At 28.2% G+C, this 25,506-nt stretch overlaps 1 protein-coding gene across 1 annotated transcript in view; it reads left to right on the forward strand.

Moving 5' to 3' along the window:
• The window catches only part of uif (sushi, von Willebrand factor type A, EGF and pentraxin domain-containing protein uif), a 51,974-nt gene that overhangs the window by 15,241 nt on the left and 11,227 nt on the right, over nucleotides 1–25,506 (forward strand). Inside the window, exons 2-4 of the mRNA XM_065502235.1 lie at nucleotides 2,979–3,163; nucleotides 16,277–16,358; nucleotides 24,051–25,481. Coding sequence (XP_065358307.1) covers nucleotides 3,052–3,163; nucleotides 16,277–16,358; nucleotides 24,051–25,481 — 1,625 coding nt within the window. The 5' untranslated portion in view covers nucleotides 2,979–3,051. The remainder of the gene's footprint in view (nucleotides 1–2,978; nucleotides 3,164–16,276; nucleotides 16,359–24,050; nucleotides 25,482–25,506) is intronic.

Genomic DNA, 25,506 nt, shown 5'->3' on the forward strand with positions numbered 1-25,506 from the left:
TGTACTAAACACGGATTTCTCGACTTTACTTCACCATAATAGCTGGGCAGTATTTAATTTTGTTTGCATTAAATGATATATTTAACTTTACAAAACAGTAACAGCCTAATAACTCAATTTTGGATTTTTTGTTACTTGACTGGTTTTTGAAATAAACGATCAACTATAAATTGGTTGGAAAGTGCATTCACTCCCATTATAAAGGGACAAACTCTGTTGCAAGTGGTAAGAATCGGTGGTTATATCAATTGTAAATTGCTGAATAAGATATTATTTTTAAGCATTTGAAATAAATTGCATTCTGCTTTAAGTTGTCTTTCTAACAAACCAACTTAAATACGTATAATTCCGTTTATAATCAACACTAAATATGGATGTTCTACTCTTTATACCAATGGAGTTTCTGTTAATCTCACTATATTTAGGTGGACGGTATTAAAAATATAGTTCTTTAAATTGTTTTAGCACAAATTTGTTTGACATTCTTTGATCTTTGATTACTCTGGATCATAATCATTGGTAGGCAAAAAGAGGCATTTAATTTGTGTGCTTTTTTGGGTACAAAATAAAATATCTACAACAACATCAAGCAACTGAATGAAATGTGTGTATTTATACGCTCTTTGGTTCACATTCGGGTTGTTTGACGAAAATCATCGTAACCTGAACAATATGAACGCCTACCATGGATCATAATATAATTGCATTGGGTCATAATATGATTACTTTGGGTTATATTATGTGTGCTTTGGATCATAATATGGTTACTTCAGAAGATATTATTTTGATATTACGAATATCTTCATTTTCTATTAGCGATCATAATATGTTTGAACTACAACCACAAATCGTCTCATAATATGTTGATCTTAGATTATGTTTACCACAACCATGTTTATACCCTACACGACCATAGTGGGGAGGGTATAATGCGTTTGTGCAGATGTTTGTAACGCCCAAAAATATTACACTAACACCCACATTAGAATCACTTTCTGAGTCGATTAAAAGATGTCCGTCCGTCCGTCTGGCTGGTCGGCTGGCTGTCCATGTAAACCTTGTGCGCAGAGTACAGGTCGCAATTTTGAAGATATTTCGATGAAATTTGGTATATATTATTTTTTCGGCCCAAAGACCAAGCCTATTGAAATTGGTCCATTATTTCACCTAGCCCCCATACAAATGTCCTTCCGAAATTGGACTTTATCGGCCATAAATGTTTAATTTATATATGTATCTCCACAAATTCCACTCCAAATAAGTTTTATATATGGGGCATTTCATGTCAAGTGAACCAACTTTTGAAATCGATGTCTTCCGATCGGGATGAAATTTGCACCAAGGTTAGCTCTATTGGATAGTAACTCAGACACAATTTTTCAACAACATCGGTCGAGAACTCTCTGAGTTATAGGGGGTAAAATTTTGACAATTTGGTCAAACAGGGGTTTTTTCTTATCCATGTAACTTATTACCTATTGTTCTTAGCAAAATGTGTCCCAAATAGTATAGATAGCTATTTCTTCGATCTTTCGAAAAAAAATAGTTTTTGATTTCGGAAAAAAATATTAAAAATTTTTTATTTTTTTTTTTAAATATTTTTTTTCGAAAGATCGAAGAAATAGCTATCTATACTATTTGGGACACATTTTGCTAAGAACAATAGGTAATAAGTTACATGGATAAGAAAAAACCCCTGTTTGACCAAATTGTCAAAATTTTACCCCCTATAACTCAGAGAGTTCTCGACCGATGTTGTTGAAAAATTGTGTCTGAGTTACTATCCAATAGAGCTAACCTTGGTGCAAATTTCATCCCGATCGGAAGACATCGATTTCAAAAGTTGGTTCACTTGACATGAAATGCCCCATATACAAAATTCATGTCAACAAATTTTGTTACGATAATTATGGACCATTAGTCATAGCTTCCATATAGACCAGCCTCCGAAAATCACTTTAACGTGCATAAATCGTTGGTATACACACAAAATTCAACATAGTTAACTTTCATATAGACATAAATCACACGACCCAATTCCATGCTGATCGGTCCATAATTGGTCATAGCTCCCATATAAGGTCCACTTCCGAAAATCACTCAAAAATATAAATTATCGAAATTTTAAAAGAAAAATGTTTTTGATCTTTTACTTAGTGTAGGGTATTATATGGTCGGGCTTGAGCGACCATACTTTCTTACTTGTTTTTCTCTGCATGTAGTAACTTCTATTACATTTCCAGTTCCTTGGAAGTTATTTTTATTTACTGAGTTATAAGGAAATGCTACTTGTTCTTTTTTTCTGTAGAAATTGTGTTTTTTTAAGAAAAATAACTATTTAACTCGAATAATATTTGAGAATAAAAATATTTCCTATTAAAAAGTGTGCATTTGCTTATGATAAAAAAACATAACTGATTTTTCTCCAAACTCCCAGACTTTGAGGTTGTTTCAATTTAGCTAGCTTAAGATTAAGCAAATTAAGCAGAATTGTATACATTTTAAATTAAATTAAAATTTTAATTTAATACAGATTTATTTTCCCATTGTTTTAGAAATATGACACTAACAACTTATGTATATCCAAAACAAAATAAAAAAAATATTCTAACAAAACAAAATAGTTTCTCATAAACTAAAATAATAATAAAAAATATATACACATGTAATTATTAACACGTATTGTATGTTAGAGTACAAACAAAAAATATATTACAAATGTAAATTCTATTGTTAACTGTAGTTTAGCCTTCGCGTTTGACTTAGATTTAGATTTTTAGCTGAGAAGTTTAAGTTCCTTAAACAATTTAACATCACTAAGCACAAGCTCTCAATGAATGACTATAAACGGCAACTATTATATTTCATCTTTAAATATATTTAAAACATGTAAACATAAATTTGTTTAAAAAAAACCTGCCTTGATTTTTTTAAATTTTAAATGATTTTTTTTTTTTCTTAATTTTTTCTATTTCCAGTTATATTACAATTGATCAATTGCAAATAGAAAACGTATAAAAGAAAAAGGTTTCAATTTTAAGAAGCTGTGTCATGGGAGGCTTGACGGCGGCCAGTTTAAAATGGCTGTCCGCTTTCATATGTGTAGTTTTAATATTCGCCTGCAAAGTAAAAGCTGCTGATGATGTTTTTTCATGTCCAAATGGTAAGTGTTTCTACTTTTTTTTCTTCTTTCTTTTCTTGCTTTTTTATTATTTTACTTAAAATATTTACAAAAAAAAAAAAAACTTTAAATTAACTACTAATAATACGCGCACATGAAATACGGTAAATCAAAAAAACAATAATAAATATTTGAAAATCTGAGAAGTGTGCAACATGTACGATCGCAGTACTTTCATAAATGCACCCATATTCAGCAAATTACATTAGCTTACATATGAATATGAATAGTTAAGGAAAGAGATCAGTCAGATAGGAATTTTAATGTGCATAAATAACTCTTAAAAATGTGGTATTTTTCAAATGTTTAGCTTTTATTTTGAAATATTTGTGCAATATAAATTTATTCAAAGTATTGACCATTGTTAGCTATGACCTTTTCCCCTCTTTCTGGCAACATTTGGATTTCGAGCCAAAATAACTGCTCATCTTTTGAGGCCTAGACCGAATCATGCCAATTTCGGATACTCTGTTACAAAGGAAGCGTATCCCAGAGAGAACCGAATCGAGCGAGTCAAAACTTCCCAACCACTTTTTTCTAAATACTTTTTAATAGGTATTGCAACATGTGACCTGGCGTTGTCATGATGGAATATTAAGGTTCCAAGTCTGTCCACGTATTTTGGGCGTTTTTCGGTCAATGCTCGCTTCAAACGAATCAGTTGTGTTCGGTAGAGTTTCCCTGTGATGATCTGACTAGATTTCAGCATAATAGATAGAACCGTTTTGCTCCCACCAAATACAGAGCATTACCTTAGCGCCATGGATTTTTGGCTTTGGTCTCAATTAGGCTGGTTGGCCGGGCTACACATACGATCTCTTATGCTTCGGGTTATCGTAATGAATCCATTTTTCATCGCAAGTAATGAATCGATTCACAAATATGTTTCTTTTATAGCGTTCAAGCAGCATTTCGGACATCCAAAGGTCTCTCGGCATCAATTCATATGCTACCCAATTTCCTTGCTTTTGGATGAATCCTGTTGCTCGCAAACATTTTTAAATTGATGCTGGAGCAGGTCCCAATGATTTAGCAAGCTCTTGTTGAGTTTTACAACAATCTTCATGGAGTAATGCCTCCAATGTTTGGTCTTCAACCTTTTTAGGCTGGCCTGATCGATTTTTGTCTTTCGTGTCTAAATTACCACTTCCGAACATACCGAAAAAACCATCTCCCTCATCTTGAAACCGGTGAAACACATTTACCATAAGCTTCTGTGAGCAATCGGAGAACTTCAGCGGCACTTGTTTTCCCAAATTAAAGAAATAAAGCAAAACTTCCCGCATATGACGCTTTGTTGGCACAAAATTCAACATTTTCGAAGCAAAGAAAACTTTGTTGTTTTCACTTTCTATAAGTCGAATGTTCGAACAATCGACCTTTTTTCCATTTGGCCAAAAAAAAGTCGAACAATCGATTAAGTTATCTCAAAACTCGAATAGTTCAAAAAAGTCGAACAGTCGACTTTTTAAAAAACGAAAAAAAGTCGAAAAGTAATGCCTCAAATTCATGGTCTTTAAACTTTTTGTGGCTGGCCTGGTCGATTTTTGTCTTACGTGTCTAAATTACCACTTCCGAACAAACCATCTCTCGCATGTTGAAACCAGTGAAACACATTCACCATAAGCTTCGGTGAGCAATCGGAGAACTTCAGCGGCACTTGTTTTACCAAATTAAAGAAATAAAGCATATGACGCTTTGTTGGCACAAAATTCAACATTTTCGAAGCAAAGAAAACTTTGTTGTTTTCACTTTCTATAAGTCGATTCGACTTTTTGCTGAAAAAAGTCGAAAAGTCGAAATCGACAATTTGGCCAAAAAAAAGTCGAACAATCGATTAAGTTATCTCAAAAGTCGAGTAGTTGAAAAAAGTCGAAAAGTCGACTTTTTGTTTCAACTATAGAACCCTAGTTTACACTATAACGTTCAATAACTAAGTGAGAATAAATGACAGATATGAAGAGCCGCAGAATAAAAGGTACTTTTTTGAAAATTTAAAAATTTTGGGAAATTTATATTTTCTAAAAGATTTCAACCCAAATATTATAAAAATACCATAAAATCAGTTTGTAAAAAGATTCGAAAAAGCACTTTTGTTCTGCGGCTCCTCATATATACCCTTCAAAATGACATATAAGTTATTGAAATCTAAAGCCCCGTTCAAAGATACGCCATCTATTGTAAATCCCTCAATTTTAAGTCATACATCCAATACAAATAGAAAATTCCGAAATTAAAATGGGATTCAGTTAAAAAATTTAAAAGTTCTGAAATACAATTGGAAATGGTGTGGAGAAGAAACTTTTTAAACTTGTTCACAATTTTCCTAAAGATTGTTTGAAAATTTATAAGATTTTATTCATGCTCTAGTTTAACTTAACTCAGTACTTAGAAACTTAATTAATATTTATGTTAAAATCAAAACTCATTTAATTATAATGAGTCGGTTGTGTATTTATGTCTGCAAGTGTTCCACACACTATGTATTGTATTACAAATCAATCAATCAAATAATTTACTCTTACTTATGATGATTATATAAATTTGTATCTACATATGTAAATTATACATGGGGATACATAAAAATGTATGTAAAAGAAACTCAAAATAAAAAGAAATACCGTAATACAGGTGTGTTTATTTTCATTTCTTACACCCTCCATTGAGCTTTAAATTTAATACATTTAACATGATTTTTTTTTGTTAAAGTAAAACTTTGAAATATTTACAACCTGCTATTCCCAAGGGGATCAAGTCTGACCATTTTCTTTTTAGCATTAATAAATAATCTCGTATCTGTAAATGAATAAAGTTGTTTTAAATGTTATTCTGTTTTCTTCTATTTCATTTATTTGCTATATGAATACGAATAAAAGAGTATGATTATTATTACTATTATTTTATATTTGTTTTAAAATTCTACGCGAGTTAAGTTTTAAACTAAACCAGCTAGATTTTGTTTAACGGTTTTATTTTCCACTTCTTTGTATTTAATGCTAACCACTTGCAACACTAGTTATTGTTGTTGTTGTACAAACATTCATACTTACATACATATTGTTGTTGGCGTATCAATGTATACTTTACTACTTACATATGTAAGTAAATAATCAAGTATGTAAGCAAGTAAGTAAGTAAATGAGTGTGTAAATATGTTTGTATTTAAAAGTGTATAGAAATAAATAAATAAAACATGCAATGAAACTCACAAAACATACAATCTACTATTTTTATTATTATTGTTGTAGTTGCTGTTGTCTTGTTTTTAATGGTTTAAACCAGTTGAATTTGTTTTTTTTTCCTATAATTTTTCTCTTTAATAATATATGAATTTATAACGCTGTGGTTCAGTAGTGAATTTCTTGTAAACAGAGTTTCTCAGTTTATTTCCTGCATAAGGGATTTCGAATTTTAAGAAAAATATTCTAAGTAGACTTTAGTGGAAATTACGTTCCTATATTCTATAATTACATAAATGAAAGTAATAAAAACAAGTAAATAAGCTATATTCGGCTGAGCCGAATCTTATATATCCTTCACCAAATTATACTTTAAAACAAAAATTTTAAATATTTTTTGAAAAAAAAAAAATTCAAAATTTTTTTAAATTTTTATTCCAAAATTAATTTTAATATTTTTTCATTTATAAGTTAAAAAAAATTTATTTTGTTCAATATTTTTTAAAATTTTTATTTCAAAATTAATTTCTTGAATATTATTAGTGAAAAAAAATTATTTTTAATTTAAAATTAATTTTTTAAATATTTTTTTTTAATTTATTAGTGAAATAATAAAAAATAAATTTTTATTTCAAAATTAATTTTTTAAATATTTTTTTTTAATTTATTAGTGAAAAAAAATTTAATGCAAATTTTTTTTTCAAAATTTATTTACTAAGTTTTTTTTCAAAATAAATTATTTAAATTTATTAGCGAAAATTTTTTTCTTAAATTTATTAGAGTGAATTATATGACAAAAGATTTAGTTAAAAAATATTTTTCACGATTTTGACCTATTGTAGATCCGACTTATTAGGGCGTTATATATGTCGTTGCAAAGGTCCTTTAAATATCTATCATTAAATATCCATATTCTCTATATTAATGACTTAGTAAGCCAGATATAGATCAGAAATAGGTGAAAAATCAAGGTTGTCCTAGTTTGATTTGTGGGTCGATTTACTCGATTTTAAATAGTAAGCGAACTGGCTGTATTGCAGATATATTAATGTATGAATCATGCAAAATTAAGTCGGACTTTAATGATTTTCATGATCCTAAAAAAATCAAAAATATCTCACTTTTGAGACTGTGTGTATCAGTTTGCTTTCATTTTTAGCAAATGAAAATACTTCCCTGCTGAATCCCAATTTGAATTTAGAAATTTATTGTTACTTATTCCCTGTACTTTACCGATCGATAGCTAAAAGACTAAAATCTATTAGTTTAATCGAGCTTCAACTTAAGTGTCTCTAAGTAATCTAGAATGTAGTCACTTTAAACGTTATTTATACTGTACTTTAGAAAGTAGTTTTTTACCCACAATAAGTACTATATTTGAAAGTTGTCGGAGGGAGGTTTGTTTACAAGCAATCACTTATTGGACTGTGTATGAGATGTCTTTTTAACTGTCAAGCTAATAAGGTAACTGACTCAATGTATCCAGTATATGAATCTAATGCGTTGACTGCTTTGGAACAGCTATCAGGCAGCATCATTGTAATCAAAATGGTTCCATTACGACATGCACGTGCTAAAATAACTAGTCAATTAGCTGGTTATGTAACTAGTTGTTACCCTAAATGATAGGTAAAATCACTAGTTCGGGACTGTTCCCTAGAACGGCTGGGATGTAAACTGTTTAACTCTTTCCGGTTTGGTGGTCACTTTACTAACCACCTTTTCTATAGTCTTTAAAACAGTTTATTGGCATCTATTGCCATTTTGCTAAACAATTATATTTTTTGAAGTCATCGTTGGCAAAACTTTGCCATCTGGTTAGATAAATATATACCTAGATTAAACTAAAAATGCAATTGTTCTGATTTTAAACTTATACACAAAAAGCGTGGTTGAAAGAGTAAATATATCTTTAATTATAACGATTTTCTTAAATCTCTAGATCAGCACTTAACTAGCTTGAAACCAAATTGATGATCGTATATTTAGATCATTAAGAAATGATATAATTGAGCTAATAACGTAAAACAGATGATACTGGTTTTGCTAGCATTATTATGATTTAATGATAAATTCTTGAAAATTTGCAACAATTTATTAAATATTTCTTTTACATTTTTTTCACTTAATGATTCATATTTCGATGATAAGTCTTTATTAAAAATTTAAGCTGGAAGCTATAATTTGTAAAACAAATTGTAGAACAAGTACTTAAAATAAATAAGCAAATCAAATTTACCGTTCAACATACCTTAAGTTAATAAAATTTACCGTTTTGTAACACACATCAAACACGGATATAAATAAATTCAAATTGAAATTCAAAATTTCCCATAAATCTGCCAAAAATTATTATTCTACATAAATTTCTATAGCAAATACTAGTACAACAGAAAAAAATAATAGGGAGGGGCTTTTAAATAATTTATTAATAAATAAATAATGATTTTTATTTTCATAGAAATAATTGCAGAATTGAAAAATTCTTTAAAAAGCCATAAAGCTTTAAGTAAATAATAGTTATGAAAGCGAAAGAATAAAAGAGAAACCCTAAAATATTAGTAAAACGAAAGAATTCTACAAACAAACACATTCATAAAGAGAGAGAGAGAACAGCTAAAATATGTGAGTAGAGTAAACAGGTTGGTTGCTTAAGTCTTTTGATTTTTGTTGTTGTTAGTGGGTTTTCATTATTATTGTTATTGTGGCTGCTGGTTTTTTCTTACTTCATGCATTAAATTCCGTTCTTTAAGAAGTTTTTTTTTTAATTTTTTTATGTAGAAAAAAAAGAATGTGTGTGTTATATGTATGTTTGTGTTTGTTGTTTTTATAGAAAAAGAGGTCTCAAAAATAGGTTAGTTCAATAAAATAACTAGGTTTTTATTTATTTTATTTTTGCTAAAGTAAATAGAAATTTAAAAGAAATACATTTTATATGATTTAATCATACATATATCAGGATCAACTGGTTTGTTTTTTTTGCAAAAAAAAAGAAAAATCTTATTTTTCTGCCACCATTCAAAATAAATCTATAACATATATTAAATAAAATTAAAAGCGTACAAATAACTGTTTTATGGTGCGGTTCTTTGTAATTTTTTTATTATTTTTAAACACACACACTCTTGTATCAATAATTCTTATTGTAGGTTAAATAGCAAATAAATTGTTAAAAGAAAAAAATATGAAAAACTAAAAAAATAATCATTGTAGACAGATACAGCAACACAACATTCTTGTTTGTTTAGTCAGCCATGCAATTTTGTGTAGAGGAGGAAATTAACTGTTTAAAACTATTAGATACTGGCTTAAATAAACAATAAAATACAACAACGCCACCACCACTACTGCTCTATGCCAACATTTACAAAGAAATTACAAAAAGAAGAGATACCAGAAGTTATTAAAAATAATTAGAAATCAAAATTTTAGTTATAAGAAATTGCTAAAAACCCTTTTAGTTCAGTGAACTTTTTTTCTCGAAAATTTAGTTTAAAATTTCACACGCAACTTATTCAACCGTTAATGGTAACTACAACAGAAAACAAAAAAACTGTCTTGGAAATTTTTACTAAACACTCTGAACGCCAGTCAGCACCATTTAGTTTTTTTTTTTAAAAAACTATCACAAATTTATATGTATATAAAATGTGTGTTAAAGAAAAAGGTGTCTTGCGGCATAATTAATGGTAAACTAAATAAATTTGTAGCAAAAACAACAGAAATATCTATAGTTGAAATCATTATAACAAACTTTAAAGCAAAATTAATATTCTGCAAAGGTAAAGCTTTAAGTTCCATTTAGACTGGCATCAATACTAACCATTAAATAAAAAATAACTGAGTTACAAAACGTACTGAAAAAAACCTTAATTTGTCAACTTCATGTTAAAAGAAAGAAAAAACAAACACCCCACCCTCATTTAACCACACAATAAACCAATTTTAAAGTAATTGTTTAGTAACCCACAAAAAAAAAGAAAGAAAAGAAAACCAACATTTTTTTTAACATGTTAATTTTGTTCTATTAACAAGTCTTATTACGAGTACAACCAGTCTTTGTGTATCTATGTCCACAACCACATACCTTTAAGCCATTCACTCATTCATTCATATTCTTATTCTTGACCAAACATCTAACCAACCAACCAACCAGCCAACCAAGAACTCATTCTAAATCATGCTGTATTTGGCACTTGTTATTTGTATCTACTTTATGTATCTAGACGTTTTACGTAAATAACTGTTAATAATTATTCAATACATTCGCATAACTTGTGTACACATGAAAAATCATACTGAAGCTACTCAAAAGTATTTTTTAAAAAAGATTCTTTTTTTTCCAAATGATTAATTTATTTTTAAATTTAACACAACCGTTCTAATTATTGGTTTGTTATTTTCGTCAAGAATTTTTTTTTTCAATTCTTGAGAAATAACTACAAACGGCAGTCCAACATTTGAATTGTTGCTGGCAAGGTTATGTTTTACACATACTATTTTGGGGGCAAACAATATCTACACCATTTCTAATAGTATTACAGAAATTTCCAATTCTATTTCAGAATTTTGAATTTGTATTTAAGAAATTTTCAGTTCTATTAGAAATTTATGAAATACAATTGGAAAATTCTGAAACACAAATTCAAAATTCTGAAATAAATATAATTGGAATTTTCTGAAATTTTGTTAAAAGACCCCTGGGAAAATTATAAAATCTTCAACAGCATTTCCAATGAATTTTAGAAATATCTAATTATATTTCAGACACTCTCAATCGAACTTTACAAAGTTCCAACTCAATTTCTGAAATTTCTAAATCAATTTCAGATCTTTTTAAATAAAAAAGATCTGAAATTGATTCAGAAATTTCAGAAATTGAATTGGAAATTTCTAAAGTTCTATTGAAACTGTCTGAAATACAATAAGAAATTTAATTGGAAATGGTGTAAAAGATTTTATAATTTTCCCAGGGGTCTTTTAACAAAATTTATTTTAACATTATTAATTAGCTTTTTGGGAAAAACAAGACATTTTTTGATAATTAAAAATGTCTATGGTGCATTTAATTTTAACAAAAATGAATTATGTGTTAAGCTTTTAAAAATAGCGGAAATAAATGTTGAATTTGAAAAAAAATTTAATCAAATTTTTAAATCCCACATTAATTTCCAAAGTAAAGAAGCATATATTGATCATTTGCTGCAACGTTTTTTTTTTTAAGGAAAATAACAAACATATAATAAACAAATATGAGAGCTTCATCAAATTGTAGTTTAAAATAAAAAAATTTGATAGCTAAATTGAAAAAAAAAATGTTTGAAAATGATTTTTTTTGGGAAAATTTTTTTTTAAAAATAATTGTTTTTTTAATTTAAAAAAAAAGTTTCTTAATTTATTAGTGAAAACAATTTTATAACAATACAAAATTTTTGATGAAAGAAAAATTCAGGGTAAAAAATATTTATCCCGATTTTAACCCATTTTAGGTCTAACTTACATTAGCTTTAAATATGCAATTGCAAAGGTCTTTGAAATATCTATTACTGGATATCCATATTGTCTACATTACTGACTTAGTAATCGAGATATAGATACAAAATCGAGGTTTTCCTGGTTTTTCCCTTATTTTCTGCTCCCAATCATAGAGTTTCTCCTAAACCTATTGTTTACACAATGAACGCCGACCGACCTCGATGTCCAGTTGAGTGAAATTGCAGATTGTTTCCCAATCTAGTTTAGAAATGTCCTATATTTAAGAACTGAATTCGTAGATACTCTATCGATATAAATTCGAAGAAATTTCCTTTAAAACCGTTTATCTTTACAAAATACTTCCGTCCTACTTTTCTATCTATTCGTTAATTATCATATGTTGTTGCATATTCTTTCCTACAGACATACTTGTCATATAATTTCCGAAGTAAATGCAATTTTAATGCCATTACCTTTATATTCATGAGCCTTTTGTAATTTCATTCACATTTCTTTTTCTGCAGAAATTGATACCTCTTATAAAGTGAATTTTTTAATTTTTTATTATGCAAAAAGTTCATGAATTGATTAGTCAGAAATTAGAATAATTTAAAATATCCATATAATTTGAATTTTGAACAAAAATATTCAAATTTGAAAACTCAAAATACCAATTACATAATTGATTAATCATAGCACAAATTATACAGATATGAATTAGCTGGTATCAGCCATATGGCAATAGAAAACAAACAAAGGGAAATGTCAAAATGATTGTGATTGGGAAAGAGGGACAAATATATATCACACTTGTTGCCTATTGAATATTGTATTTTTTCTCTCGCTCTGCAAACCACATCCATTGAAAAGAAGGTCAAAATAACCATTTTCTTCTGTATTACATTTTTCACATTTGTTGTATATCTGTAATAATTGTTTTTCATTTGTTGCATATGTGTAATAATCTGTGAATAATACACTAGTTTTTTTGAATTGAAACAGTTGATTAATCAATTAATTAATTTATTAGTTTATTGATTAATCAGAATGTTTGATTATTCGTTTAATTACTCATCCCCAATAACAACTCAAGTAAATCTGGGCCCTATACTTGCAGTTAAATTAAACTAAGAACTTTATTTTAGGTTACAGTAATTATGACCTAGAGTTAGTACTAACATCGGGTTAAGTTTTCATTAATAATTGTGAGGCTGAGAGACATATCTTTAATTTCCGTTTATAAGTACTAATTTCAATTATTTTAATTTCCGTTTCATTAACTATGAAATTTTAGCAACATAAAAATGATTACTATCATTTTACCAAAACAAAACCTTCCCACACAACCTTCGTGGGCTAGTATAACTATATGGTGTTAATTTCTCTGGCTTCTTTGCATTTGTGTTGGTCAGTTTGAAACAAGTTTAATTGAAATTTCAACTTCCGGTTTAAATATAACACTACACATACTGAGTACTAAGCATAGCAGTAGATTTCTTAAACATATTTAGAAATTTCAAAAATTCAGTTGTTGACAGCCAGATGGCGGCGGTTTTTAGCTTTGAAATCATGCTTAAAATTACGTATAGTAAAGGAATAATGTAATCATATGATGGTAAACAAAAAAATTAACTTTTTAAAGTTAAGGTTATAAGGAACTTTTTTACATAATCCTAAAACAGTTTGCTTTATTAAAATATAACCCATATAAAGCTAAGTTTCCGCATACACCGTAATCGGCACCGAAAACGAAATTCCATACATTTGGACCGAAAAAAAGTTAGTTTCAGAAATCGGCAACGAAAACTGGGAACGAAACCGATCAGTAACGAAAAACCTGTCATTTGGGGCCGGAACGAAAACAACTTCAAGTAGGTTGTTTTCGGTGCTGCAGTAACGAAATTATTTTAATTATTTTTTTATTTCAAATTTAAAGCAAATCAAAATGAATAAAAAAAATAAATTTTCTTTATTGGAAGATGAAAAAATAATAGATTTTTTCAAAAATAATGAAATTCTATTTAATTTCCAATTGACAACTTAAAAAATAATTTCGTTTCTGTTTTATGCCGCAACGCACCCAACTGAAACGAAAGCAATTCAGAAACGAGACGGTGACGACCAGCAACGATTTTCAGTTTCAGGCTTCGTTATCGGCGCCGATTACGGTGTATGCGGAAACCCAGTTTATAGAGAAAAAATATAGTTGCAAATGTTTATTGTAACCATTTCAAAATGTTTACAAGTTTTTTGACTATATTATGTAACCTTACCAGGTGAATCTTATCTTTACCATAATATGGTTACCACAATCATATAAATAATTACTATGACTATATTATTGCCAAACAAGTAAGATAGCTACTATATTCGGCTGTACCAGATCCTATATACCAAATTATACTTTAAAATAAAAATTTAAAAAAAGTAAAAATTTTTTTTTTTCAATGTTGTTTTTTAAAAATTTTTTCCAATTGTTTTTAAAAAATTTTCATTTTTTTCTTTAAATTTATTCGAGAAAAAAATATTATAAATTTTTTTGTTTTGAAAAAAAATTCGGTTTAAAAAAAATGTTTACCGATTTTGAACCATTATAGGTCTAACTAGTAGAGAAAAAAAATTATCATAAAAATTGTTTTTTGTTGAAAAAAAAAAAATCGGGTTAAAAGTATTTTACCCGCTTTTGACTTTGTATGTCAAACCTTTATATACGTCTTTGTAAAGGACTTTGAAATATCTACCATTAGGTATCCATATTGGCCAAAAATCGAGCTTGTCCGATTTTCTCGATTTTAAATATCACCCAAACCGGGTCTAAAGCGGATATATTGATGTATGAATCATGTATGTAAGTTATTTGGGGGCTACGTAAAGTTGATTTCAACATACAGACGGACATGGCTAATTCGACTCCGCTATCTATAAATATCCAGAAAATATATACTTTATGGCAAATAAAAAATGTAGAAATTACAAAACGAAATGAGAAACTTATATATAACCTTGCCACTTCATTCACCATGAATGACATAAAAACTTGTAAAAAATTGGAATCTTTAAATTTGGAATAGATTTGATTTTACTTCCTAACATTGTTTTTTTAGTTTATTTGTTATACATAAAGAGCACTACTTACACTTATGACTTTGTTAGTCCTTGTAATGTCCAAAAAAAAATGGTACCTGTTTGGTACTTTTCAAGTTTATTTTGTTTTTTCTCCCAAAACGGACATGTATTTCTAAAACGAATTTGAATTGTTTGTTTCACTTTAACCAAAATGGATTTTTTACAATTGTAAACAAAATCGCACTTCTGTTTAAACGTTTTTACTCGATTTGGTAATAATTCAAGTTTCAACAATGTAACGTAAAAATAAAATCTGTTTTAAGCCAACAAAATAAACTTGACTTTTAATTTTTTTTCTTATTTTTTTTTTTTTTGCATTGAGTTTGGTTTGGTTTGGTTTCGTTTTCATTTAAGTATTTTGTTTTTTTAAGTTTTGAAAAATACAAGTTTTTGCTTTAAGCCAAGGAAAGTTTTAATGTATTAAGGCAAGATTCCAATGAATTGTCATATTTGAAGCCTTGATTGACAGCTTTCCATTACATTACAATTACAATGAAAGTAATAATAAATATAGAAACAAATTGCATAGACAAATAAAAATGTCTTATAATAATACTAAATTACACATTTGTTTTCGATTTTTATTATGCTATAAAATTGGGCGCCTATTTGAAAAAACAAGCATGACTGACCATGACACGACATGACTCATTTATACAAAAACATACTTTAGAAAATTTCTTTTGAATTGAAAAAAAAACTAAATAAATTTAAAAGAATTAGAGGGAAATATTAATTTTTTTAACACAAATAACATTTCAATTCATTTGTTTTTTTTTTAATTTCTTTGAGTAGAAAGTTGTGAGCCCTCCCTTTAACCACTGCATTATTGGATACAAGTTTCGATCATTGATTGCTGCAGTTAATTTGTTGTTGTTTTTGTTGTATTTAGTGTTTAAACTTTAAAGTCAATTATGCGTTTACAATAAATAATTTTGTATATAAGTGTGCGTGCGTTTAGGCCTTTTTTTGTTAGCCTGGCTTTTGAGAAAGTGTTTAAGGTGAAATTCTTGTAGTAATCGCTAGCGTCTTATTTTATAATATTAAGTTATGTTAACGCATTTATTATAAACATTTTCTTTTTGGTGTTTAAATATTTATTTTCATTTTCGTTTTCTTTTGGTTGCAGCGGTCAAAAGAAAGCCCCTAGCCATACAAATTACAATATTAAAAGTCAGTCTTAACCACTAAGGTTTATTATGCATCTCTGTGATTAAATGGTTTTTCAAATATTTATATGTTTGGTTTTGTATTTTAGTTAATTTTATGCATTTATTAATAAATTAATTTATTTTTCATTTCTTCTCATTTTTAGGTTGGGAATTACGTGGTTTACATTGTTATAAATATTTTAATATAAAACATTCTTGGGAGAAAAGTGCTGAATTATGTAGAAGGTAAGTTCAATCAAAGTTTAGTTTAAAAACAAGTTTCAATATTTTTGAATGTCACTCTATTCTATAAATCTGAAAAATCATTACGATTAAAAACCTGTTACTACCATTTCTTTAATTTTCAAATTTTAAGGGGACATTTTTTATGTTTTATTTTGAATTAAGAATTTTTATTTAAAGGCAAATTCAATATCATTGAAAATAGAAGTTTTAAAACCATCCAGTTTCAAATTTATAAGTATTTCGTATTTCTTTTCCTACTTTTGTAAAATCTTGGTACTTTTTTTTAAGAATTTATTTACAATTTATAAAAATATGCTTTGTTTGAACAGCTTTTAATTGATACTTTTTACAAAATTTTAAAAAAGTACCAACATTTTTCTTTAAAAAAGTACCCCAAAAAGTACCAAAATAATACTTAACATTAAAAATAATTCCTTTTCTAAGTATAACCAATTGCTAGCAAATGACAAAAATTAAAAATAAAATACTCAACATTTTTTTTTATTATTTGGTACTTAAAATAGGTACCAAAATGAAGATAAAAGCCATCCAGTTTAAAATTTATTAGCATTTCTTATAGTAGAAATATTGAGAGGTTAATTTAACAGCTTTTTATTGATATTCTTTATGAAAATTTCTAGAATTACCAAAAATGTACCTAAAAAAAAGTGCCAAAAAAAGTGCCAAAATAATAAATCTTTAAAAATGCCCTTTCTAATGGTAACAAATTTACAAATTGTGTTTTCCTAGCAAATGCCAAATATTAAAAATAAAATACTCAAAATATTGCTATTATTTGTGACTTTTTTTAAAATAAATACGGAGAAGTACCAAAAAGGACGCAAAAAAAGTATTAAAATGGAAATTAAATGCCATCCAGTTTATTAGCATTTCTTGTGGTAGAAATATTGAAAGAAAAATTTATTAAAATTTTTTAGAAAAATTTCAAAATGTTCCAAAAAGTACCAAAAAAAAAAGTACCAAAATAATAATTAAACTTTAAAAATTCCTTTCTAATAACAATGCCAAAAATTCAAAATAAAATACTCAAAATATTGCTATTAATTGTCACTATTTTTGTAAAAATGTCCCAAAAGGTACGCAAAAAAGGTAACAAAATGCAAAATTTAAAGCCATCCAGTTTTTAATTATCAGCATTTCTTGTGGTACTTTTTATACTTTTCAAATTTGTTTGTTACATTTTTAAAATCTTGGTACTTTTTTAAAATAATTAATAATTTAAGGTACTTTTTCATTGGTACTTTTTTTTGAAATTTTTAAAAAGTACCAAAATAAGTATTTAAAATAACATTAAAATAATTTATGTAGAAATATACTACTATTTATTGCAATTTATTGGTACTTTTTTTGTAATTTCTACATTTTTCATTTGCGACCCCATATATATGGGATATATATTCTGGATCGTCATATATAGCAGAGTCCGCCTATCCATTTGTATGTTGAAATCAACTTTCCGAAACCCCCAAATAACTTACATACAAGATTCATATATCAATATATCCGCTATAGTTCCGGTTCGGCTGCTATTTAAATTCCGGAAAATGGGCACACAAATGGCTGAGATATAAGCAAAAAAAAACACGACAACCTCGATTTTTTAACTATTTTTGACCTATATCTGGATTACACTAAGTCATTAATATAGACAATATGGATATCTAATGATAGATATTTCAAAGACCTTTGCAACGACGTATATAAGACCATAGTAAATTGGACCTACAATGGATCAAAATCGGAAAAAATATTTTTTAATCCGAATTTTTTTTCACCAAAAAAAAATTAAAAAACAAAAATTTTTTTTTTAAATTTAAAAATAAAATTTTTACAAAAAACAATTTGAAAATTTTTTTTTTAAAAAAAAAATTAAAAAACTGCAAAAAAAATAAATTTTGTTCACTTGAAAATATTTAAAATTTGTATTTTGAAGTATAATTTGGTGAAGGGTATATAAGATTCGGCACAGCCGAATATAACTCCCTTGTTTTCCTTCAAATTTGTTTCATCAAAAAATATTTTCAATCTTCACCTTAAAGTAAAGTTTGGTAAAGGGTATATAAGTTATGGCCCAATCGAATATAGGTCTCTTACTTATTTTTAATTAATTTTAGAAATCAAATTTTCATGACATCACTTAAATAATCAAAAACGTTTGATATAATTTGCTATATACGAAGATTTTAGTTGAAGTTTATTGAACTCTTCTTTTTTCTTTACATTTCGCATTTATTAAGTATGCAAATAAATTTATTTTCAATATTTGAATATTGATTTAAAAAAAAAAGTTTTAAAAATGTCTGAAAGTATTTCGATGTACGTACATCAACAATTATATGTAATTTATATATTTGTTTTTATATTAACCACATATTATGGTTTCACAAACCTGTATGAGAAAATTACAGTGCAAAGTTTTAGATTAAGTGTGAAAATAAGAATTCGAAAGTAAATGTATTAGTTAATTCATATATTCTACTAAATATTCTTAATAAAAGTATTAAAATTTACATTTGAAACATTTTGTTAGTAACGAACATTCCAATCAGTAATATAGTTTTTGAATGTTTTCTGTTAAATTTTCAACTCTTAGTGCCCTTAAACTTACATTGCTAACTATACATTGTCATACACTTGTACAAATACATTTGATATGTGTATGGATGTATATATGTCTGCATATCTGTGCCTGAGTGTGTGGTTAAATATTTTTGTTTATTGAAAACTTTCAGACAAGTTTTTATTATTAACAAGCTTCGAAGAAAGTGTAGTATGTGATGTATGTGTGTGATCTTCTCTTAATTTTCGGCCATTCAGTTGAAAATTTTAAAAACTATTATGTTTAACCTGTTGTTAACCCAAATCTAAAGAATTCTAAATGCTAATGAATGAATAATAATAAAAAAAAATGAAAACAAGAGAGAGTAAAAAAGGTTTGAGAGATTGAAATTCTAAAAATTACAGATAAACTTCACAAGAAGTAACAATAGAAGATCATTTTACATGTTTTTTTTTAATATTTACTTGAATATTTTAAGTTTTAGGTAAAAAGAAGCAGAGGGACAGTGATAATAAAAGTAAAAACAAGTGGCTTTCATTCATAAATCATTAAACACATTCTTTGTGATCAAGTACGCAACTAGCAGAAGAAGTCTACAAATATTTAAGTTGTTCTTGTTAAAAAATTATGTTTTTGCTTTTATTGTTTTTTTGTTGATTTCATATGGAAAATTCATGATATATTTTTTTTATCACATCTATACGATCATTATAAAATACATATGAAGATATTTTTTCTTCTGTCTATAAGAAATCTATTACAAATGCTACCAAAGTACTTTAAAAATTGTACCTTTTCTAAAAATCATCTACATAATTTTTTTTTTTTTTCGTAAATTTTTAAAAATGCGGGATTTTTTAAAATTTTTAGCTTTTATTTTGAAACATTTGTACAATATAAATTTATTCAAAGTATTTGCCATTGTTAACTATGATCTTTTCACATCTTTCTGGCAACATATGAATTCCGAGTTAAAAGATTTACTCAACTTTTGAGGCCAAGATCGAATCAAGCCAATTTCGGATACTCTGCTCTAAAGTGAAGCGTATCGCAGAGAGAGTGTTCTGCATCGATCGAAACAAATAGTAGTCGGAGGGGCAAAACTAGCCAACCATTTCATTCTAAATACTAAATACAGGTATTGCAACATGTGGCCTAGCGTTGTCATGATGGAATATTACGGTTTCATGTCTGGCCGCATGTTCTGGGCTTTTTCCGGCCAATGCTAGCTTCAAACGAATCAGTTGAGTTCGGTACAAGTTTCCTGTAATGGTTTGATCAGATTTCAGCAGCTCATAATAGATAGAAACCTATTGCTCCCACCAAATACAGAGCATTACCTTAGCGCCATGACTCTGGTGTCGATTCGGCTGGTTGGCCACGCCATAAGCATCGACCAAACTACCTTTTAAAAAAAGTAGTATTTCTACTGCCTTTTTTAAAAATGTATTATTTTTACTACTATTTTAAAAAAGTAGTATTTCTACTACTATTTTAGAAAAGTAGTATTTCTACTACCTTTTTTAAAAATGTAGTATTTCTACCTCAATTTTTATAAATGTAGTATTTCTACTACTTTTTTAAACAAGTAGTATTTTTACTACTATTTTATAAATGTAGTATTTCTACTACTTTTTTAAACAAGTAGTATTTTTACTACTATTTTTAAAAAGTAGTATTTTTACTACTATTTTAAAAAAGTAGTATTTCTACTACTATTTTAGAAAAGTAGTATTTCTACTACTATTTTGAAAAGTAGTATTTCTACTACATTTTTTAAAAAAGTAGTATTTCTACTACTATTTTAAAAAAGTAGTATTTCTACTACTATGTATTTTAAAAAAGTAGTATTTCTACTACTTTTTTTTAAAAGTAGTATTTCTACTACTATTTCAAAAAAGTAGTATTTCTACTACTATTTTAGAAAAGTAGTATTTCTACTACTATTTTAGAAAAGTAGTATTTCTACTACTATTTTAAAAAAGTAGTATTTCTACTACTATTTTTAAAAAGTAGTATTTTTACTACTATTTTATAAAAGTAGTATTTCTACTACTATTTTAGAAAAGTAGTATTTCTACCACCATTTTAAAAAAGTAGTATTTCTACTAACTTTTTTAAAATGTAGTATTTCTACTAATATTGTTAAAAATGTAGTATTTCTACTACTATTTTAAAAAAGTAGTATATCTACTACTATTCTAAAAACGTAATATTTCTACTACTATTTTAAAAAAGTAGCATTTTTACTACTATTTTAAAAAAGTAGAATTTCTACTACCATTTTTAAAAAAAGTAGTATTTGTACTACTATTTTGGTAAAGTAGTATTTCTACTACTATTTTATAAAAGTAGCATTTCTACTACTCTTTTAAAAAGTAGTATTTCTACTGCTATTTTAAAAATGTAGAATCTCTACTACTTTTTAAAAGGTAGTAAGTATTTCGACTACTATTTTAGAAAATACTACTTTTTTAAAAAAGTAGTACATTTACTACTTTTTTAAAAGGTAGTATTTCTACTAGTGTTTATAAACCGGTTAACCGAAAAACCGGTTTTTCTTCGAAATCTCGGTTTTTTGCGAACCGGTTAATTTAAAATGTTGATTTTCGGTTAACCGGTTTATCCGGTTTTTATCACTCGGTTAACCGGTTTTTAAAATTTAGGTATAAAATTAAGAAATCTCATGGTTTTGTGCATTTTTTATATTCGTTGTACAAACATTATTGGTCTGATTTGAAACCTAAACTGCTGACAATATAAACCTATTTAGATTGATATTTTTAAGAATTACAATGATTCTAAATAGTAGAGGACGATGAGTTTACTTAAAAACTTTTTCAGAATAAATTGCACATAATCAAACTATAAAAATTAAATTCCGCAGAATTCTAGAAGTTAATCATGATGATTTTAGCAAACGTCAAGTTGAATTTGATGTGCATACCTTATTTCAATCAATTTGACTTCATTAGTGTGTTTTGTTCTTAAAATTTTATTTTATTATTCATTTCGCTTAGTGTACAAATTCCTTTTCAGAAATAACAACGTTCCAAAATCCATAATTTGAAATCTGATAATGGAGTTTTATTAATTATTTGGTATGATTTATAATGACAAATAATCACAGCTAAGAAGAAGTGCGTTTGCATCATATAGGTCCATTTTTGGGACTTGCTACATTTTCTGTTCCATATCAGAAAAAGTTAATGAATAAACCAATAATTAAAACAAGTATATTATATATTTAGTAACATATTTATACTCAATTCCATTTGACTGAGATAATAATTTTGAAATTTTTACAAAATAAAATGGACTTAGCACTTTTGTATATTCATAGGTATTTAATATTAACCATTCCTGACTACTAAAAACTACAAATTTTAAAGCTGTATATACTTTATTGGACATTTTATGTTTTCTACATATATACGACGGTTAACCGGTTTAACCGGTTTTTTCGATGTCGGTTAACCGAAAAACCGGTTTTCTAAAAAAGCCCAATTTTCGGTTAACCGACAAACCGGTTTTTTAAAAAGTCGGTTTTTTATAAACACTAATTTCTACTACTATTTTAAAAAAGTAGTATTTCTATTACTTTTTTAAGGGGTAGTATTTCTAGTACTATTTCAAAAAATACTATTTTTTCAAAATTGTAGTAAAAATACTACATACCCTTCAAAATTACATATAAGTTATTAAAAACTAAAACCGCGTTGAAAAGTACGCCATCTATTGTAATTCCCCATTTTTATGTCATACTCCCAATACTTCTTAAATATTAATCGTTCATTTTCCTCAATATTTTTGAATAATCTAGATGATTATTTGAGTTCTAACAAACCATTTTTTTAATTTTGTAAAATGTATCAAATATTGTTAGTGTTAAATAGTTAATGATTTGATTTAATAAAAATTAAGCATAAATGACATAATTGCTCACAAGTATCAAAAAAGTACAGTTTACAGTACTTTTAAACTCAGATAGTACCAACAAAAGCACGAATGTAGCAGCTTAAGCCTCCCTATATCAAACCATCATGTTAAAGATATCTGTAGAAGGATTAATATCCCGGTTTTACATTGATTATTAGGATATAAGATCTAGTATTAAAACAAAATGGGCAAAATCTTAACAAAAAGTACTTTTGAAAAAACTTCATATATAAGGCAAAAAGGACGATAAAATCAGTTTATGTCTTATATCAAACCATCCTCTTAGGGATATTCGTAGAAAGATTTTCATCCTGGCTTTCCCTTGAATATTTGGACAAAACAATGAGTCCCAAAAATTAAGGGCCCAAACTTGCCAAAAAGTACTTTTTACAAAATGTTACACAAAATTGCAAAATAGACAATGTTCTAAATAAAAGTTGTAGTATTTTAAATTACATCGTTTACAATTTTCATTACGTTTCCAGTTTGTATATTTCCAACCAAAATGTACCAATTTCTTTCGTTCCTGATGTGTGTATGAATGTACTAGTACTCAGTTTTCAAAATAATGTAATTATTTCAACATGTGTGTGAATACAAAGTGTGATTAAATGTAGCGCCAGAAAGAAGAAAAAAAATCACGTTTTAGTTGTAATGCTGTTCTGGTAGTTATTATTGTTGTATTTTCTGTTCATCATCATCATTGGAAATGAAAGTTTATTTACAATTGTTGTTGTTGTACAAGTAGTTTTTACTATAAAATACAATACAAAAAAACACATAAAAATACTAATGTATGATTGTAGAAAAACAAAAATTTATATATATTTTTTGGCTGTTAATACCACTGTTTTCTATATTTGGGCCAACAATTATTATTTGAGTAGTATCTGTGTGCCAGTCATACTCATACATTCAACAAATCACTTAAACAGAAATAGAAAGTAGTTAAAAATTTATTTGTGTTATTAGTTCAATTTCTTTAAGTTTGAACCAACACACACGTTTTTTTTTTCTTTTTTGGTAATAATAATTAAAACAATTGAATGATTAACTAGAGATGAGTAGAGAGTGTTAATGTGTTAGAACATTAAACAAACAACAACAGAAACAAAAAGAAAAAGTAACATAATTAAATAATTTTCCCTTTTTTTTAAATTTATCCAATTAAGGTATGGCGCTGAGTTGGTGGCCATTGACACATTTGCCGAAAATAATGATACATTAACGATAGCCCGCTCCAATGATCCCAATCATAGGGCCTCCGATAAATATTGGCTGGGTTTGGCCTCTTTGGATGAACTGAGAACCAATACCTTGGAATCGGCTTCGGGAGCTTTAATCTCACAATACTCGGGTTTCTGGTCTTTACATCAACCCGATCCTATGTCTGGTGAATGTGTAGCAGCCACATTTGCTTCCACATTCCAATCTTGGGATTTGGGCACCTGCGAAAGTTTATTGCCCTTCATGTGCCGTTCCTCGGCTTGTCCGGCCAACTCTATACACTGTGCCAATGGCAAGTGCATCAATCAAAGTTTCAAGTGTGATGGCTCTGATGATTGTGGTGATGGTTCTGATGAATTGGATTGTGCCGCTCAGTGTCACTATCATATGCAGTCGGGTGGTGATGTCATAGAGAGTCCTAATTATCCTCATAAGTACGGTGCTCTCTCCAAATGCAAATGGACTTTGGAAGGTCCCTTGGGCAGCAATATTATTTTGCAGTTCCAGGATTTCGAAACGGAAAAAACTTTTGATACTGTGCAGATTTTGGTAGGCGGACGCACGGAAGACAAATCGGTTTCATTGGCCACTTTGAGTGGTAAGCAGGACTTAACTACTCAACCTCTAGTCTCGGCCTCGAATTTCATGATTGTTAAATTCACCACTGATGGCAGTGTGGAACGTAAGGGTTTCCGTGCCACCTGGAAAACTGAAGCTAAAAGCTGTGGTGGCACTTTGAAGGCCACTCTGCAACGTCAAACCTTAACCAGTCCCAATTATCCCAAACAATATCCCGGCGGTTTGGAGTGCCTTTATATTATTAAGGCTCAAGCTGGTCGCATAATTTCCATTGAAGTCGATGATTTGGATATAAATGAGGGTCGCGATTATCTGCTTATACGTGATGGTGAATCACCCATGAGTCGTCCCATTGCTAAACTTACCGGCAAAACCAGCAACAATGATAAGGTTATTATCTCCACCGGCAGTGCTTTGTATTTGTATTTCAAGTCCAGCTTGGGAGATTCTGGCAAGGGTTTCAGTTTGAGATATATACAAGGTTGCAAGGCCACTATTACAGCTCGTAATGGCACCGTAACTTCACCCGCTTTCGGTCTGGCTGACTATCCCAAGAACCAGGAGTGTTTCTTTACCATACGCAACAGCATGGGCTCGCCTTTGTCTTTGAAGTTTGACAAGTTTATTGTACACAAAAGCGATAATGTTCAGGTGTTTGATGGTTCGTCTACCTCAGGTCTTCGTTTGCATTCGGGTAATGGTTTTACCGGCACCACAGCACCAAAACTTACCCTAACCGCTTCCTCCGGAGAAATGCTTATCAAATTTACTTCCGATGCTTTGCATAATGCTGCTGGGTAAGTTTTTTTTATAGCTTTATAA

Source organism: Calliphora vicina, chromosome 2 (assembly GCF_958450345.1).
Source record: "Calliphora vicina chromosome 2, idCalVici1.1, whole genome shotgun sequence".
In the NCBI taxonomy this organism is placed as follows: Eukaryota; Metazoa; Arthropoda; class Insecta; order Diptera; family Calliphoridae; genus Calliphora; species Calliphora vicina.